The sequence below is a fragment of the Peromyscus leucopus genome, chromosome 12, assembly GCF_004664715.2.
Source record: "Peromyscus leucopus breed LL Stock chromosome 12, UCI_PerLeu_2.1, whole genome shotgun sequence".
Lineage (NCBI taxonomy): Eukaryota > Metazoa > Chordata > Mammalia > Rodentia > Cricetidae > Peromyscus > Peromyscus leucopus.
In genome coordinates this window covers 25,910,635-25,929,737 of record NC_051073.1, presented here as the reverse complement: position 1 = coordinate 25,929,737, position 19,103 = coordinate 25,910,635, and the positions used below count along the sequence as shown (strand labels likewise).

Here is a 19,103-nt window from a genome sequence, read left to right as displayed (position 1 = left end):
GTAAGAAAACAAAATTCCAGAAGACTGAATTTTATTTATACAAAATTATATGTTCAATTTTAATTCTAGAAATACATGAATGCAATCATTTCAGAAAGGCTTAAAACTTGTCTGCCTACAGCCACTTTATAATTAAAGTGAAAAGAAGACACAATCTTTATTTTGCTGCATCCTTTTGCCTATATGTGAGCAATACTAATGAACCTCTCAATGGTTAGGATGAGAAATTGATTTGAAGTCCTTTGCATTTACTTCTGCGCTTCCCCCACCATTCTTTTCTCTCAGAGGATTTGTGCAGTTTAATTTGCCATCGATTCTTTAATGATTATGGTAGCTGCACCAGAGAAACTAGTGTTTATCTTCATCATACAGTGTGGATAGAACAGCGTTTATTTTTATACATAGTGGCTTCTCCATCAGTTTGATGATACACCTTAGTCAGCAGTTGACAAGAATCCTACTGTCTTATTGATTTTAGAGTTTAATCCTGAAATGCATATATTCATTCAAGGGATGCAGTCCATTCAGAGCATTTAACCCACATGTTGTGCTAGTGTTGCTTTCAGGCACTGGTGAAGAGCCGTCTTCAACATGCTGCAATGAGAGCAAACATTAAGTACAATATTTAGCGGTCATTAGTTTGACTCCCTTGAGGCTTTCTCATAGCACTTTATTTGAAGATGTCAATCAACCTGGCATGTGCCTTACATTCTGTGTGGAAAGAACATCTTGATTCTTCATGTTTGGAGCAACGATTATTGCTCCAAAATAAAATAATCATTTGTCTTTGAATTTTATGAGTACCCTGAAACTGTTAATAGAGTAAAATCTTACCTATACACAATAGGAGAGTGCAAATGTTGTATGAATATTTGGTATTGTTGCATTTTATTTTTTTTCTCAGAATGAATAAATAATAGTATTAAATATTTTTGTTGTGTCTTGAAATGTTTTAAGCAGGAAAAAAGGATTACAAGAAATTTACTTTCGTGGACATGATATAGGACTATACCTCTGCTGATTCATCAACAGTAGCAAACATGTTTGACAAAATGCTTATTTCTTTTGAATTCCATATGCCAAATAGTGAGATTTTAGAAGTTGTACACCCCTTCCTTATCATTTATCCAAATATAAATGAATGATAATATGCCTGAGTCTCATAGAATATTTTAAGTGTCTTGGCGGTGTGTGTAAAGAGAGAAAGAAAATGGTTTTTGATTTTAGTTTTGGTTTGTTTGTGATTCTTGACCCAGATTTAATCACCTACTTTTCAGTGTGCATTCATAAGAATCTCATAGTATCTTGTTTTTCTATACATCCTCAGGTTGACCACTGTGCCTTGAGTTGCTTCTGAGTATATTTAAACAGCTCTGTTTCCTGGGAACATGATAAGAATGATCTAGCCTTTTGTGAAATTAATGGGGACTTATGATCTGCCCATACAGAACCATTGTATGAATATGAATGGGACTGTGCATGCAGAGCAAGAAGCCCTTAGTAATGGGCTGGCAAACTGCTGAAATGGGGCCTCCTCCCCTTATCTTGACCCTTGGAGCTTAATTTTTCAAATTGGCCTTAGAGGTTTCATTTCTATGTGTCGCAAACTCAGGAATAATTTCCAATATTTTCCCTAAATTTCTTTTTGTTTTGAGTTATTTTATTTCCTCCTGTTTTTGGAACAAGACCCCCAACTACATAAAGAAAACTGAATCACAAGAACGGCACTTTTAAGTAATTCAGGGCTTAGGACAATTTAGACATTTTTCTAATGTATAGTATTTATCTACTTTGCTATGAAAGAATTCCCTAAATATATTCCATACTCTTAAATCAAATATAATATGAATGAATTACAAGTGTTGTTAAAATACAAAAAGAAGTAAATGGTTTAAACAATTCAACCCTAAAATGCTTTCAGTACTCTCTTTTATATGTGCTCTATTTTCAAATAATAGACTCTTCCTGGGAGTCATAAAATGTTCCCACTTAGCAGGAGTTTGGTAATAATTTTTTTCAGTTTTCTTTGTCTATTTGAAAGCATTAAACCTGCATTTTTAAGCTATTATGCACTGCTGAATTCCTGTTCTTTCAAGTGAAATGTACCTCCAATTAAACAGAAACAGTAACCACTTCTTCGTAGCTCTATTACCACTAACTGTAGACCTAGACACATATTATTCTAGAGAACTCTAAAGTAAAAGTCAATTAACCAGTGGCTTCTAAAAGACTCCCACCCACATGTAGCTGGATGTTTCTTTGCAGTGCCAGCTCACAAAAAAAAAAAATAATAATAATAACACAGAGACTTATTGTTTATGAAACATTGGCCTATAACTTAGGTCTGTTTCTAACTAGCTTTTACATATCAAAATAACCCATTTCTATTCATCTATGTGCTGCAACTTGGCTCATGGCTTTTACCTCGCCCTTTGCATGTCTTGCTCCCCCTGCAACCGGCTGATGACCCCACCTTTTGTCTTCCCTGAGATTTCTCTGTCCTCAGAAGTCCTGCCTAACCTGTTCCTGTCTAGATATTTTGGCCATTAATCTCTTTACTAAACCAGTCATAGGGACACATCTTCACATACTGTAAAGGAATGTTCTGTAGCACCCACATTTAGTAGGTGAAGGTGGAGATGGAGAGAGAGAGAGAGAGAGAGAGAGAGAGAGAGAGAGAGAGAGAGAGGTGCATTATATCTTATTGGTGTTCCACTTCCTAACTTGATATTTTTGAAATATTGAAAACACCACTATGAAGATTTTATTTTGTTTTTCTCTATTCCTGCTCACTATCAAGTTGTTGAAGATGATACGTTGCTGTGTTTTTAAAGTTTTCCCACTCTTCTCTATTCTTTTAGATTTGCTCATAAGATATTCTTGGTTGCCCATACTCTATTATTCAGTCACTTTCATCCTCCAAGCCTTAACTTCTGTATTCCATCACTCTGCTTGTAAGAAAAACCTTGAATTAATGACCTTCTAATTCCACGATAATTTGACAGTGTTATGAAAAAATGGCAGTCTAGGTTCCAATTCACTGACTTGCTAATTACATATATTTATATAGATACATTCTTTAAACATCAGAGCCTGCATCCTTACATGAAAGATGCTTTACAACTAGTTTTCTAATATGCTTAAATGTGATCAGTCATTACCTAGGGAAGCTATTAAGTGCCATGTGTATATCTCATATTTTTGTTTCTACTTTGATAGACCATGTTGTTGTTACAACCCTATCTGTATACAAAGCACAGAGGAAAATGCTCCCCTGTAACTGCAAATGCCTGACTTTAGTACTCCCATTAAAGCCTAACCTATGTCCATGTTTTCCTCATTCTTAGTATGCATCATTCATAAGCAATTATATTCTTTTCAGTTTTGCCAACCATATGCAATTCTGATACAAAAGAATAAATATGTTTCACACATTTTTTACTCTTGACTGTGAGGCAGGCAGCCCTTCATAGATTAACTGTTCAAACATATTTATTATCATTGTAATTGTAGTCCAGTCAAAGACAGAAACTTTTGAATTCTTAGATTTTTAAACAATCCAGAAAACAAGAGAATTTGATTTCAATATACCCCTTTGTTTTGTCCCATTATGAGCTCTAGAAATACAACTCTGTTCAGAAGCAAAATTACAGTCTGTCTTATTTAGAAATGTAGTGATATATTGTATATCCTAATAAACTTATCTGGGGATCAGAGGCCAGTGTCAGCCACTATATTAGACATAGGAGCTAGACAGTGGTGGCACACACCTTTAATCCTATCACTCAGGAGGCAGAGAGATTCACCTGGACTTCTGTGAGTTCAAAGCCACACTGCAAACAGAGCCAGGTAGTGGTGGCACATGCCTTTAATTCCAGGAAGTGATGTCTGGGCAGAGAAAGGTATATAAGGCATGAGGAAAAAGGAACTCACTCTCTTGAGGCTGAGGATTTCGTAGATGTAAGAACGTTGCTGGCTCATTCTATTTCTCTAATCTCTCAGCTTTCACCCCAATATCTGGCTCTGGGTTTTTTTTATTATTATTAATAAGACCATTTAGCAATTCACGTTACATAGAAAGCCAAATATTTTAATAGTCTGTGTATAAGTTGCTGACTAGTTTGTCTTTTTTATAAAAGTCTATAATTTGTCTAATATTTGTCTTTTCTGATATCACAAAATATGGCAATCTTTAGTTATAACTATTACTTTGGTAAAAAATGGTTGCCTCCTTTACCAAGCACTAGGACAGAGATAGCAAGATGATGATTTCTTCTTTTCTTGGAAATTATCAAGTTTATCAGCTTTTGATTTGTGGGATCATGTTCATTTAAAATATAACATGATTCTGGTAATAAAAGATCCTCAAATTTGTTTAGATTCCCAGATTGCTTTTAGTATTTAATGGAATAGGAAATAGAAAAGAGTGTATAATTTGCAGGAGGGTAAATTTTGGTTAATTACAAGGAAACCCTGTGTTGTTTCTTTCATGTCAAAACCAGATAAAAGTCAACTAAGGCAAAATAAAAATGAAAAGCTAAACAATAAGCACCAGGTTCTCAATTTAGTAATTGAATAAAAGGGAACATGGCCTTGAGAGAAATACAGAATATATACCAAAGGGGATATTTCTCACTTTGTTCTTCTGTATAATTAACTGTCTTAGCTAGAGTTTCTATTACTATGAAGAGACACCATGACCACAGCAACTCTTATAAAGAACAACATTTAATCAGATGGCTTACAGTGCAGAGATTCAGTTCATTATCATCATGGTGGGATATGGTGGTGGACAGGCAGACATGGTGTTAGAGACGTAGCTGAGAGTTCTAAATCTTTCACAGGCAACAGAAAGTGGTCTGTCTCCCTGGGCATGGCTTGAGTATATGAGTCCTCAAAACCCACCCCTACAGCGACACACTCCTCCAAAAAGGCCATACCCACTCCAACAAAGTCATGCCTCCTAAAAATGTCAAATCCTTTGGGGAACATTTTCTGTCAAACTACCACATTAACTAAATGTATTTCTTATGAAACTTTTAACTTCCTATGAAACTTAACTAATATTAAGCACATGTGCAGTGATATATAAATTGTGCTTATATCCTGAAGGCACTGTACTTTAATATTCAGATAATATATAGTAGAGTTAATTGACATTTATACCAAAATAAGTTGTCCTATTGTTAATATCCCAAGAAGTGTGATTAATTGCTAAGGCTATCTTCTAACTTAGAGTACTCTCCCATAGAACAGCGTCTTAAACATAAAACATATTAAGATATTTCAAAAAAAATATTTCAAAAAAAAGTACATAAAAGAGCTAATCCACATTAAAATTGAACATCACTGCTCCAGAACAAACACAATCAATAAAATGAAAAGATCAGGTGAGAACAATTAGAATGTTTGTAAGAGACAGAGCTAATCAAGGATAATTATATAAAACAGGCAAAGCACCCCCAAACCCTTAAATCTTCCAAACTGAGTAGTAAAAGAGAAAAAGAAACAATTAAAAAGTGAGCCAACCATCTTCAATAGGCATGTCACTGGAGAAGGTATCCACATGCCAGACAATTCTCCAAAGGATCTCAGACCATTCACTACCTGGAAATGCAAATTTACAAACCACCACCACGACATTTACAGAGCTCATTCTGTTTCACACTCAACAGGATGGACAACATGCAGACCATTTATAATACCAACTGCTGACAAGGACACCAAGCAGCAGCACTTTATTTTTTTTCTTTAATGGTAGAGGAAATGCAATGTGACATCACCATTTGGAAAGATTCTTTGCCGGGTTTTTGAACACTCAACTTAATATTACCATATAATACACCAAGCAAAATTCTTATTCAAGAATATGAGTTGAAATATATCTACATACATACAAAAGTCTGCCCATGGTCGTGTGTTGCAGCTTTATTCATAGTTGCCAAAATTTTAGACACAACTGAGATGTACTTCAGCAACGATATAAACAAACTATGGGACAGGAAGACAACAGAATGCTACTTTAAGCTGAAAACTCAGTGACTTTTCAAAGCGTGAAAATATAATGAGAATGCTTACATTCTTATAACCAAATGAAATAAGCCAGACTGACAAATTATATACTGTCTGATTATAATTCTGTGCAGTGTTGGAACAGGCAAAACCAGACACTAAAGCAGTCAGTGTTAATGAATAGAGAAAGGGATGAGGAATCAAACCTTCGAGGATGTGTGTGTGTGTGTGTGTGTGTGTGTGTGTGTGTGTGTGTGTGTGTGTATTTATATTTGTCCAATACATGAAATACAAAACTCCAAGGATAAACATGTATCTTGTGGATTTGGGGTGATAATGGTGTATCCTTGGCAAATGAAACATATTGATTGGGGTATGTGTGGAGAAGAGGCTATGTGTGTGCAGAATGAGAGGTATCTTACTTTGGTCTTTCATTTAATTTTGCTGAAACTTTAAACAACTCAAAAACGTAATGTCGATTGAAATATTTCAAAATATATTTTCTTTTTTATTGAAAATTGATCCTTTTCTCATACTGTACGCTCCAACCACAGTTTCTCCTCCCTCTACTCCTCCCAGCTTCCCCCTCCCACCTTCCTCTTCCCCATATCCACTCCCCTCCATTTCCCTTCAGAAAAGAGCAGGCCGTAAGAGACAACAACCAGACAGGACAAACAAGATATAATAAGACAAGGCAAAAGCCTTAAATTGAGGCTGGACAAGGCAAGCCAGTAAGGGGAAAGGAGTCCCAAAAGCAGGCAAAATACACCTGCTCCCACAGTTAGGAGTCCCACAAAACCACCAAGCTAGTAGTCATAACGTATACACAGAGGACCTGATGCAGATTCACACAGGCTCCATGGTTGACCTTGCAGTCTCTGTGAGCCCATGTGAGCCCTGCTTAGCTGATTTGGTGGCCATGTTCTACTGGTGTCCTCCATCCCCTCTGACTCTTAAAATATTTCCTGCCCTTCTTCCAGTGGTTGGTTCTCTGAGCTCCAAAAGTCCCATTGGAGACCTCCAATTTAGACTTTCTCTGGGTCTGTACATCTGTTCCCATCTGCTGTCAGAGGAAGCCTCTCTGATGATGACTGGTGCCTCTGGACAAGGCACCAATATGAGTGTGGCAGAATTAGGAATCAGTTCATAGATTTATTTTGCCAGTTGTGTTTGCTACTACCCTACTTCTCTGGGCTATAGCAAATAATCCAAGTGCCACTTTGGATTTGGATGCGTTACCTTACAGTTATGTGATATTGGTAGGTACTTAATATGTGATTTTGAATAACTTGGCCCTAGCTAATACAAATTTATTTGAGGAATACACAAAATACAGTAGAAATTTAAATAAATATGTACCATGGAGTAATATAATTTGAACAAGTTATATCAGCTATTTACTTAGAATAAGCTGAATATAAATTTTAACAAATAGTGTATAACTAGCCACATGGAAGATAACCCACAATTCTGGTAAATATGCCACTATTATTTAACAAGTAATTACACTTTTCAAATATTAAACAAAAATAAACAGCATCTAGATCCATACATACTTTTGTTTGCATCACAGTTTGAGGCAAAAGTGCTTACATAAATTAAAAAAAAAAAGTCAAATATTCGAGATTTATTCCAAAACAGGGTCTCTGACATCTACAGTCTTCTGTAGTAATTAAATATTTGGAGAAGACATGGAAACAGAAACTTCTTAGGCAAACACAAGCCAGGAGATGGAAAATGTGATACCAAATCCTATTTCCAGCAGAAATGCCCAGGATGGACCTTACTGACACAATTTCTGAAGAAAAGCAATTCTTCTTCACTTAGTAAATAACTACAAAGGAAATGCTGAGTGGAGAACCTAGGAAAAAGAGCTGTCGGGACATCCACAACAATGAGAGTTTCATCTACACTGTGTTCATCTGTCAGGCTAACCGAGCACTTGACACTTAGCACAGATAATGTTGGGAAGATGATGTAGGCACAGAATTTCACTGATGATTGTCACACCAGGGCAAGGACTGTTTTAACAATGCTAACCTCAAGCCACAGAAGGCAGATAGGACATGTGTAAACACAGTAACAGATATTATTTATTTGAGGCAAAATTCTAGCTCTGGTAAGAAGACAAGTTTACAGAATTCTTGATCAAAGAATTCACCCCCCAGTAACCCAGGTGAAGGTAGATGGTTGGATCTCTCGGGCAGGATTAGGCATTTTTCTGAAAGAGCCCTGCGCCAATGAACTCTGCAGGTGTAAGTATTTCAGCAAGGACAGTGCACCTCCAGCAGACCAAATGGCAATAGTCATGTGCAGATAAACCTACAGGTTTAAGTCATTTTCTCTGCAGTTGACATTGAGTGTCACAAAGAATCAGGGCTAGAATGATTTTAGACAAAGTGCTTTTTATTTACTACTAGATTGTTCTATCTGTTTGACTAAACACACTGCTAAATAAATAAATGAATTAGGTCTACCTCCCAACTTGTAAATCTAATAAATTATCAAATTCTCTAGCATATATGTATATTGAGTAAAATACCTAAGCCCCCTTTTTTACTACCATGTCCTTTAAAAATATTAATTATAAATGCTTCTATACTTTGAGTTTCTATTCTGGCTCTTCACAATGTTAATTTGTCCTTTCTTTATCATCTATTAACTTATGAGTCATTAAATTCTATGATCACCAGTAAACTCTATAGTGACTCCTCAATACCAGTCTTTGGATTTCCTATTTTATTATTTTCAGTTTTCTTCCTTTTCAAAAAAAAATTACCTTAGGTTATCTCTCTCCTCGTCATCCCACCTCACCCTATGTACATATGTCAGCATATGTAGACCACAATGTAGTGTAAAGAACAAAGAACACAAGCTCGAGCACCATGTGGGTTGTAGGGATTGAACTCAGACTGTCATGGTTGTTGGCAGCAACTTTATTAGCAAAGTCATCCTGATGACCTGCTTTTCTCCACATTTTGTACCATTATATTATGAAAAACTGTTTCTAAACAAAGAACAACCCCCTTGTAGCGTTCTGAGGATATGGATGTATTATTAGAAAATGTATGTATGAACGTATGTATATATGTATATGCTATAAAGTTTCTCTATATAAAATACAACTTACATGCAGGAGCTATAGAATGTATGCTAAGATTAAACATTTGTTTGTACTTTTTCTTATATTCTAGACATTTATGTTCATGTTCATCATAAGTAAAATATCACTTTTAAGGTATGCTATTAATTATATAAAAAGCTGTAAGATATTTATATGCATTCCTATAGCTTCAACCCATAATTTGTTACAACTTCCCTCATGCTAATAGTCCTCATGGGCTCTAATCTTCATAATATACATGGATACTACCTTACATGTCTCTATGTCCCTCATGATCAGTTCAGACTTCCTTATTTACAATAAAAACTCTACTCATTTCTTTAATATGCTTGCTTCTGAATTACTCTCATTAAAGTGACTTTTGGTTGTTAATACACCTGCATGTAGGAGGAGTCTGAATTTTTCTCTTGTATATTCACAGTTTCCATCTCATAATGAGCAGTTTGGTAATGATTGATAATTGAAAGGAAATTTCAAAATTTTGTGCCTATGATAGGAATGTCTTTACCTGAGTTTAAGAAAAATCAAAATAAAACTTATTTGGCAACCTGTAAATGGTAAAGGAAATAGAGGAAACAATTGTGACTAATATGTGTCAGAAAAATTGATTAAAACTAACAAACACCACATTTGTTTTAAATGATCAGTTGTTTGCCTATATACACAGGTTACATTCCAAGGCCTGGAGGAAATGCCTGAGCCATAGTGCCAAGTTCTACATAGTTTGTGTTGGCTGTAAATGTGTATCTGTGTAAAGTTCACTTTACACACTAAATGCAGCAAGGAACAGACAACTAACAGTTTAGAACAATTTCAGCACTTTTCTAAAATCAAATTAAGGGAAAATGGTTTTTTTTTTAATCCTCAAAAAAATGTCATTTCAAATTTCCATCATCCTTCTTCTGATAATACATCCCAAAGTTTGAACCACAGTTGTCCTGGTAAACTGAAATCATGGAAAACAAACACATGGATAAGTGTGTGTGGCGGGGTGACAATATATATAGAACATGTTTTGTATAAACTGTACTCATTTAAAAATCTATCATCTCAAAAGCAGACTTTTAAGTCTATGTGAACTTCAGATTTTTCACACCATACTTTAATTATTCTACTTACTACACCTTAATAGAAACAATTTCTGTGTTTTTATTTTTCATCTCCCCAGATAATATCTATCTGTGTCGCTGGCTGATGTAATGAAAGGGAGGGATAAAGATGAAATGGAAACATCTTCCTCTTCTGGTCATGATATCACTCCTCATTCTGTCAAGAAAGCATCTCCTTCTGGCCCAGCTTATTCCAGGTAAGTGAGATGCTTTCATTTCCTTGTTATTCAACTGGCATTTCTTTGCTTTTAAATTCATTTTTATTGTGTGTGTCCTAAATAAAATGCCTTCATGTTCTGTGTAACTTATATGTCTGTATGAATGGTTGCTTCAGGGCGCATGTATGTATGTATGTGTGTGTGTGGTGACCAACCTCAGGAGAAAAGTGACCATCTGAATACAAAGTTCTTCAGGAAAGCCTCCAAGAAACACATTGTTGATAGATTACAGGGAGCTATAGTAGCTAATTGAATTAGGAACTGGGAGAACAATTGTAGAAGGGAAAGATGTACAATGAAAACAAAAAAATGAGGAATAATAGGTTTCATTGCATGACATACCCTAGAAAAGGGACATCAAATGAAAGATTTAGAATGGAAATAGCTTTAAAGGAGGCCTACACTAATTAGCCAGTTGAACGATGTCAGAATGTAAAAATAGCATGCTGCTGTGTTGCTTCCATAGTTACTATTGCGGTGCGTGAAGTTAGAACACAATTTCCTCAAAGGCATAATTTTGTTAATGGAGCTAAAATAGCTTTCTATAAAAATGCTTTAACTGTACTGTTTTATAGAATATTAACCAAACCAATGTTGTGGTAGAGAAATCTAGAAAAAAACCTATTGATATCTTATCAAAATATAAGTTTACATTTTTCTTAAAACAATTTGGTAAACAGTAGTTAATTAGGGTCTATTTTATATGGTGCCTTAATTTAGTCACAGTATTCATAAAGGCATGGCATATAATTTGTTATTATAATAAAGTATGAAGTGTCTTTTTATATTTGTAACACTTAGCAAAAATGCATAGCCTGTCATGTGGACGTTAAAGTCTTCCAATACTGGATAAAGATGGACACTGGAACTACAAGATTAAAGGACTTGTAAATGAACAATCAGATTTTGGCATTTGTTGGAAATATATTCATAGTATTGAAATATATAGAAATTAAAAAATATTTGTGATAGGCTGGTCTAAAGAACTGAAACCTCCACACATTTGTACTTTGACCTATTCTAAGGTTCTCCATTCATTCTCCTCATCTATTGAATATTGATAAACATATGAAATGAACCAACTATCAAACTTTGCAATCTGAACACACCATTGAATATATAAAATTATAAATAAGAAGTTTTTTATTGTTGTGAAAACATTTAGAAAGAAAGATGATGCATCAAAGTTTGGAAGCTCCACCCTTTGTTACAAATATTTACACAGAGATATGCAGATTATAATTATTCTTAAACTCTGAATCTAGTTAATAATTTGTATATAAACATATTTTTCATGATTTAGCTAATAATGAAAATTTTTAATAGAAGATTGAACCATGTATGTATGTATATAGTTGAGACACAGTACATTATGTATATTGCTATACATGGGGCAGAGTTATACATTCTTTTTAGGAAATTTGAATATATTTTTATAAGACATTGTATAATTTCTGAGGGAACATTTAACAAAAGCGTTCTGTTATAAGACTCATTAAAAAGTCTGTGCTTGCAATAAAAAACACTTAAACCAAAGAGAGCTTAAAATACATAAACATATTGTCCAACATAGTATATGTCTTGTCACAAATGAGATAGTTTGGCGATCAGTTAAAGGATGTGCTAAATATTGGTTGGATGAGCTCATTTTAAGGCGGCTTCTTTTCCCAAGGAAACAGGTGTACCCATGAATGGGATCCACACTGTTAAAAGTGACTATTTTTTTGTCAAGATCGTAGAGTTCAAAAATTATTTCAAAGTAATTTGTCTGTCAAAAGAAATATGCTCTTAGCTTTTCAATGGGACCCCTGCAGAGCAATAGTCATTTTGATAACTGCCTCTGCCTATGAGCACAGGGTTCAGGGTATGAAGGTTAGAAAATCTACCAAAAGGACCCTTCATCTTCACAGCAATGCCTCCTCATTAATCTCTCATGAAATGAAGAACAGAATCTTGCTGTTGTTCTGACTTTCCTATGTTCTTTAGGTCCTGGATCTGGCATGATTAGCATATCTCAGAGGGAACAAGAATGGAGCAGCTTTAAATATGAAACATTCATGTATTTGAAAGCAAGCAGTTTCTAATTCACCTGACTACTTCCACTTTCCCTTAAGAAAATAAGTTTCATTATATAAGGAATATATTCCTATAGTGACATAAACAAAAATGTTTTAACTGCTTTGAAAGAGATGAGAGGTATATGTATTGAGGCCTGTACTTGCTGAGTTATCAGCAGAGGTGCTTCATTGAAGAAGATACACTAGAATTCAATATAAAAGGACAGTTAAATAAATTCTCCTAATAGAATTTTTTTTTTAATTTCACACCAACAACATGGTTTCTAGCTTGATTAGTTGTAATTAAATACTAATATAGTATTCTAATATAATGTCTAGAGTTGATAAGTTGGTATTTTCTTAATTTTTGTTTTTTCTCCCAAAATGTGATACCTTTAAATTTTCTGTTTGGCTTTATGATATTACCTGCAAAGATATTGTCATGAGGGAGGCATAAATGTAAATTATTTGTACACTGAAATCAAGGAACACTCCTACTGGAGAAGAGTGCATTGGTTCTAAGAGAAAGAGAATGATGATAAGGAAGCAAATTCATAGACTATTTTGGATGTTCCAATGATTTCAGTTGGCTTTCTTTCACTCATAGCCCATGTACCCCTACCTCCCCTTTATGATAGTGCTGATAAATATTGGTTTGTTAATTTATTAATGTATAATCTGTATATAAAATGTCCATAAATCAGCCTAGGTTACTATACCACATGTTCCTTTAATTTCTGGTAAAGTGAAAGTTTACAGACTCCCAATCTTGTATTTTACATATTCACCTTTAACTGTAACAGATGTCAAAGAAACCGTAGAGACAGATGATAAATGATAAATTTTAAAATTACATATTTCATCCATGGTGGAATCGGATTTTAAAGTGTTGAATTCTAAGTTTACATGGCAAGATTTTGAATGTGAAAAATCATGCAAGGTTCTCCTTGTGCATGAATACATTAGACAGCCCACTTCAGAGTCAAGCATGATTTATTCTTCTGAACTCTTCATTCTGTTATTGTGCAGCAGTGTTGTCCTTCATTAGCAATTCAGGTGCTGACAGGGGTGTTTCCTTTGCCCTGGCTCATGTCAACAGCCTTGAGTGTGAGAGTTTCCGAAATGATTTACAGCCTCCCCTCTCTACCGCTCTGTCCTCTAACACTTCAGCACCACCTTGGTATTATACACTAAGGACGTAATTGCTAGGAACTACGTGTTGTTGCTGTCTGAACTGTCCCTGTAATTGTAATATTGCAGAAAAGCGGCTTCATATAAAATATGAGAAATAATAGTTTGTTTTATTATACTCCTTGTTTCATCTTAGGTTTTACACTGGAGCTTACCTATGTTTAATGGATTTTGGATTGATTTGAAAAATTAGATAAGGCATTTAAATATCTCTTTATAACATGAAAATTTTAAAATTAAAAATATCTTGAATCAAAAGATGACAGAAATATTAAGTCTTTCTTTTGTAACATTTTGAAAATAGTATCATGCGTATTAAGCCATATGAAAAAGTTTTCCCCACAAGTTATGATTAACTTTGATGACATAGATTAACTACACACAAAGACTATTAAATGTGTCTGTTTATAATCTGTGCAGATTATGTGGCTGTAAACAATTTCATTGTTTTACTTTTAACTGCACTACCAATTTAGAATCAATCAAGAATATCTTAAACATGCAAAGCTATTTTTAATTATAGCAATATACTTCTGTTAAAATACTGAACATGTATTTATCTAGTACAATTATTCAGAAAGAAAGATGTCCTGAACATAGAGATTTGAATTGTAGGTCCTAATTTAAACATCTCTGTGACTGCAGAAGTTTCTCTCTGCATTTTTTTCCTGGGTTAGTTATAAATACCTCAGGGAAAATAAGAAGTGAAGAATCTGATTTGGAATTCACAGTTTTTATGGGCATCTAAGAAATTCAAATTACTGTTTGACCATAGAAAATTAAAAAATCATTGCTTTAGTCAAAATTTGAGTTAATTTTAAAAGTATGTTAATGCACTTAAAATACATACAATCTGAAGATCTTATTTTAACTAATTTCTGAAAACTGTCACCAAATACTTAAATTTATGAGATACTAAATAAATATTTGCTTGTTTTTCTTTGAGACTTGAAATATTCATATTTTTTCATGGTGAAACATCTTCTTAGCATTATATAGGCCCATCTATATATCCTACAGTAAGCAATGCCTTGCTCCAGAAGAAGGAGTCTCTTTTCAAATTAGTAATATATTTATTTGAAGTCATTAATACACTTGACAATGGTACTTCTATGAGTTTTCCTACGCCCATACTGATATTTTTTACAGTTTGCCACTTGATAATGCCAGATGAATGCCTCTTAATTATACAACATTTTATAAAAATCAACATTGTGATAAAATCACATGCTCATTAGTATTCAGGACAGTTTCTAGATATTTCTTGTATGTTTTTTCATTTTGCTTTTTCTTGTGTTATCATTTGCTGCTTCTTCATTTCAAGATAAATTCCAAAACTTTCAAATACATCAAAATAACATATTTCAATTAATTTGCATTTAATTGAAATTGAATTTAGTGAAGAGACAAAAATCATAGTTTGTAATTTATATGAACAGAATACTCACTCTTCGACTCGTATCTTACAAGAAATTTTGGAAATATTTAGAAACATTTACCATAGCAGATAGAGGAGCCTTTTTTGTTCACAAAATTTTTCCTGTTTAGACATATGATATAAACCTCATACTTAATTTTAACTTAGTAGCCCAGGAATGAATTTAATAAACAATAACTGAAATATAAAAACTATAAAAAGTAAGACAAAAAATCTGTGGCAGATATCAAACCATGATAACAAGGAAGGTTGTTAGCTGTGAAAAGAGCCATGTAAAGAAGAGGTACTGGTGTATATCCTATTAGAACATAGAGCCAACTCTTCGCTGGAGTTAGAAAAATTCCCTAGGAGATTAAGAAAGACTTACAGAGCACATAGACCATGTGGCAGCAACAACAGCGAGAAGCGCCATACAATTCACACTTAGGAGGTGCCAGTGTATGGCCAGGTAATCAGATGGATATTTTAGTTTTAGGAGATGTGTTCCAAGTTGGGAAGCTGTAAGTTGAAAAGTGAAGATAGACTCATGCCAAAGGACAGAGTTTTATGTAAAAGACAGCATCATGCTCAGTTTTACTGATTGGAGAGGGTATATATTGAAGGAGTTTCCAGATGGAACAAATAATCTCAAATTTTATTTTGTAAAAGCATTAAAGTCCCTTGCTGAGAAACTTAGCCTGTGATTCTGATTAATAAGGAATGTTAAATTTTAAACACATGAGAAGCTAAGTAGTATTTTACTTATTAGAATAATGAAATAAGGAAGGCGGTTGTATTCTTTAGCGGTGTAGGCACTAGGATATTGTCCAACCACAGTAGGCTTCCAGGATTTTTATAGAAATCACCCTAACTAAATACAGTGGGTGTGTACATGCATGTACACACTCATGAGCAAGCACACACATGCATACCTGCAAACACACAAATAATAAATCAAGTGTGCAGATGATATATTAGTTTCCTTACTTTATATTAATGCAACAATGTTTTACGCAGCATCTCTTGTTTATAACAATCCTCTGTATCTTTGGGAGAGCAGTATAAATAATAGAAATGAGTATAAATTGCAGTTGAGTGAAATATTAAGATTTAATTTATAATTTATTTTCTATATATAATAAATTGTAAGTATTATATTGTAAGACATGAGGAGAGACTCCCAAAGTTATTCAATTGTGTCTTGATATTAAAAACACCTCATAGAAATTATTCATTGAATATCTATTCCTAACTTACTGAAGATGTTGAAATCATAGTGAACAGTTTATTTTGATTGAAATAATAGATATGAAAAAAGTGACACGTTCTATAAAAGATTGTAAGATATACTTCCCAAGGTAGTGAGGTGTAATGGAAAGTTAGAAGAAAAGAAAAAAGTTAGCTATGATCCATAGATGGTATCTTCACAGGGTAAAGCAGGCACAGACTGCCACAGAGTGTTTGGACTTAGTAGAAATTATCACTAAACATTTATCACATAACTGCTCAAAAAATTTCAAAATAAAACAATATGAACAAAACAGCATGTAAATATATAGTTGTAGAGTCAGTATTTGGAATGTGTGTTTTGATAAACTCAGTTTCTTCTTGACCTCAAAATGCTTTTTATGCTTATATGCCCATATTTGTATATATTCATTTATTTGAAGAATTTGCCCTTAGCTTTGTACTAACATGTATAATATAGCCTTTGTAATACACATAGTTGACAAGAACATTCACAAAGGTTAAATTTTTTAAAGCTGTAGACTAAAAGCTGAGGAAATATATGAAAGATTTTTTTTTTGGTGTGATTCTGTCATTCAAGAATTCTACTCTGTATTTGGTAAGATATGGAAAGAAATTCTTTTTTTAAAGTTTATTTGATTATTATGTTCCATGACACACTAATGAAAATACGTACATACACATATTTTGAGCATTTCCAAAACCTTGTCATAGCATCCCCACAAAGTCTATCATTGCAAGCATTCATTCTTGGAAGAATACAAAGGAGAACAATCAGTGCTTGTTACTTCCTGGCAACCGTCATTCAGGTGAAGATGAGATCATAATAACTAGAGAAATTGCCAGCTGAACTTCAATTCCGTGTCTCTTATTAGCCTTGGTTTTCTAGTTGGAAGCTTTATTTAAGTGTGTGAGTAGATGGAAGAAAACTAGCAGACACAGTCAGTTCAAAAACACTCAATGCAAAAACTTTTATTAGCAATCTGCCTCTGAGCACAGACACATTCTGTCTGAGGACAGGGTCTTTGTGATGAAACTGGTTTGAAACACCCCATGTGCCACACAGTCCCCCTAATTAAGCCATCAGAATTCATCGCAGCAAGCAGAGTGCCTCATATGGACTTGTATAAGTAATTTTTGTTTCTCTATTGCTTGGTTAATAGAAAGAGGCGCTATCCTAGATTATGAGTGATAGAGTCTATATGGTACAGCTGTTGTAATTATGCCTGAGGGTCGAGAAAGCTGTCGGTGGAAAAGCTCTCTATTTGCCTTGGACGCTGTCATTACTTCATTCAACTGCTTTCTCCTTGGTTTCTTAGTGCGTCTTCATTTATTTGCTTTCTCTTGTTACTTGACTCTTCTCAACCCAAAGGCAAGTGCCTTTTGTTGTATAAACAGACATGCTTCTGCCGTGACTTCACATGAGAGAATTGCTTTGAAAATGGTTCTATTTCTTCAATATTTCTGTAAATACAATATTTTATTTTGTACTGTTGAGATATGAAAGACATGTTTATAGTGTGACAAGAAAAAAGATGAAAACCTGAGTGTGTTTGATGTATAAAGTCATGTTAGAACTGTCTATCTCAAATGTTGAAATACTTGAAACATGTAAGTATATATAATGTATCATATCTATGCACTTACATAGACACTTACATGTGTGAATACATACATTAAATAAGAATTTGTAAATAAGAGTTATTTATAAAACACTATGTATTGCTAATATCTAGCAACAAAATTGTTAATTAAAATTAATATATAATATGACATTTTCATGGTCATTGATAATAGAGGTTTAAAATTATCAGGGTAGGGTAGTAGCGTGATGTGCCTCTTAAACATAGAACATTTAAAAAATGAATTCTATAGCACTAAACAATGCATGTTTTTACTTTGTATTTTTAATATCCTTTTATCTTAATTTAGTATTGCACACTTCATTGGTTAACAGTTTGACCTGCAATTCAAGAACCAGTGTAAATTTTGCATAGTGACTACAGTGACCTCAAGTTCCTCTGAAACCATGCTGGCTCACTGTTGTAATTGCTCACTTTATCTAGTTCCTCTAATCTTCCTGACCCTTGTGTCTTTTTTCTGTATCTCCCACATTTTTCCCTTTGCAGGTTCTGTAGTTTCTGCTAACTATAATATAAAAATACTGATTCATAAGTATCTACTAACTAAAACCAGATGCTATTTTCCCTTTAATAATTTATGTAACTGATATAATATCTTCAAATGAACAGATTTTTAACCAATTAAAACTGTGTTTTCAGAGTTCATAATTACCTTTTTGTTTTTTTGTTTGTTTTCTGAGACACAAGGTCTCATTTTGTAACCCTGGTTTGCCTGAGATTTGCGCTGTAGATTAGGCTGGGTTTGATCTCACAGAGATCCACCTACCTCTGCATCTCAAGAGTTGAGATTAAAGGCTTGTGCCACTACACCCAGTCTATAATTACAAAATTCTCAGAAAAATGTAACTGTCAATTAAATCATGATGCACTGTCTTAAAGACAGTTCCATACAAGTTAGTAGTCCAGCAAATCTCTCCTTGCAAGTTTCTTTCATTCTTTGGGAGCTCAGGAAATGTTCTTGAACTTAGCACAAAATATAATAATCTTCCCTTTTGACATTTCTTAGAGAGTGAAAATTTTCTTTTTATTAAACAGTATCATCTTTTCTTAAATACTTTCTTGTCTGCCATTTTAAGACTGTATC

At 33.9% G+C, this 19,103-nt stretch overlaps 1 protein-coding gene across 1 annotated transcript in view; it reads left to right on the top strand.

The window, feature by feature from the left end:
- Positions 1–19,103, top strand: part of Robo1 (roundabout guidance receptor 1) — a 992,815-nt gene that overhangs the window by 116,522 nt on the left and 857,190 nt on the right. The window contains 1 exon segment of the mRNA XM_028874769.2: positions 10,305–10,442. Coding sequence (XP_028730602.2) covers positions 10,355–10,442 — 88 coding nt within the window. The 5' untranslated portion in view covers positions 10,305–10,354.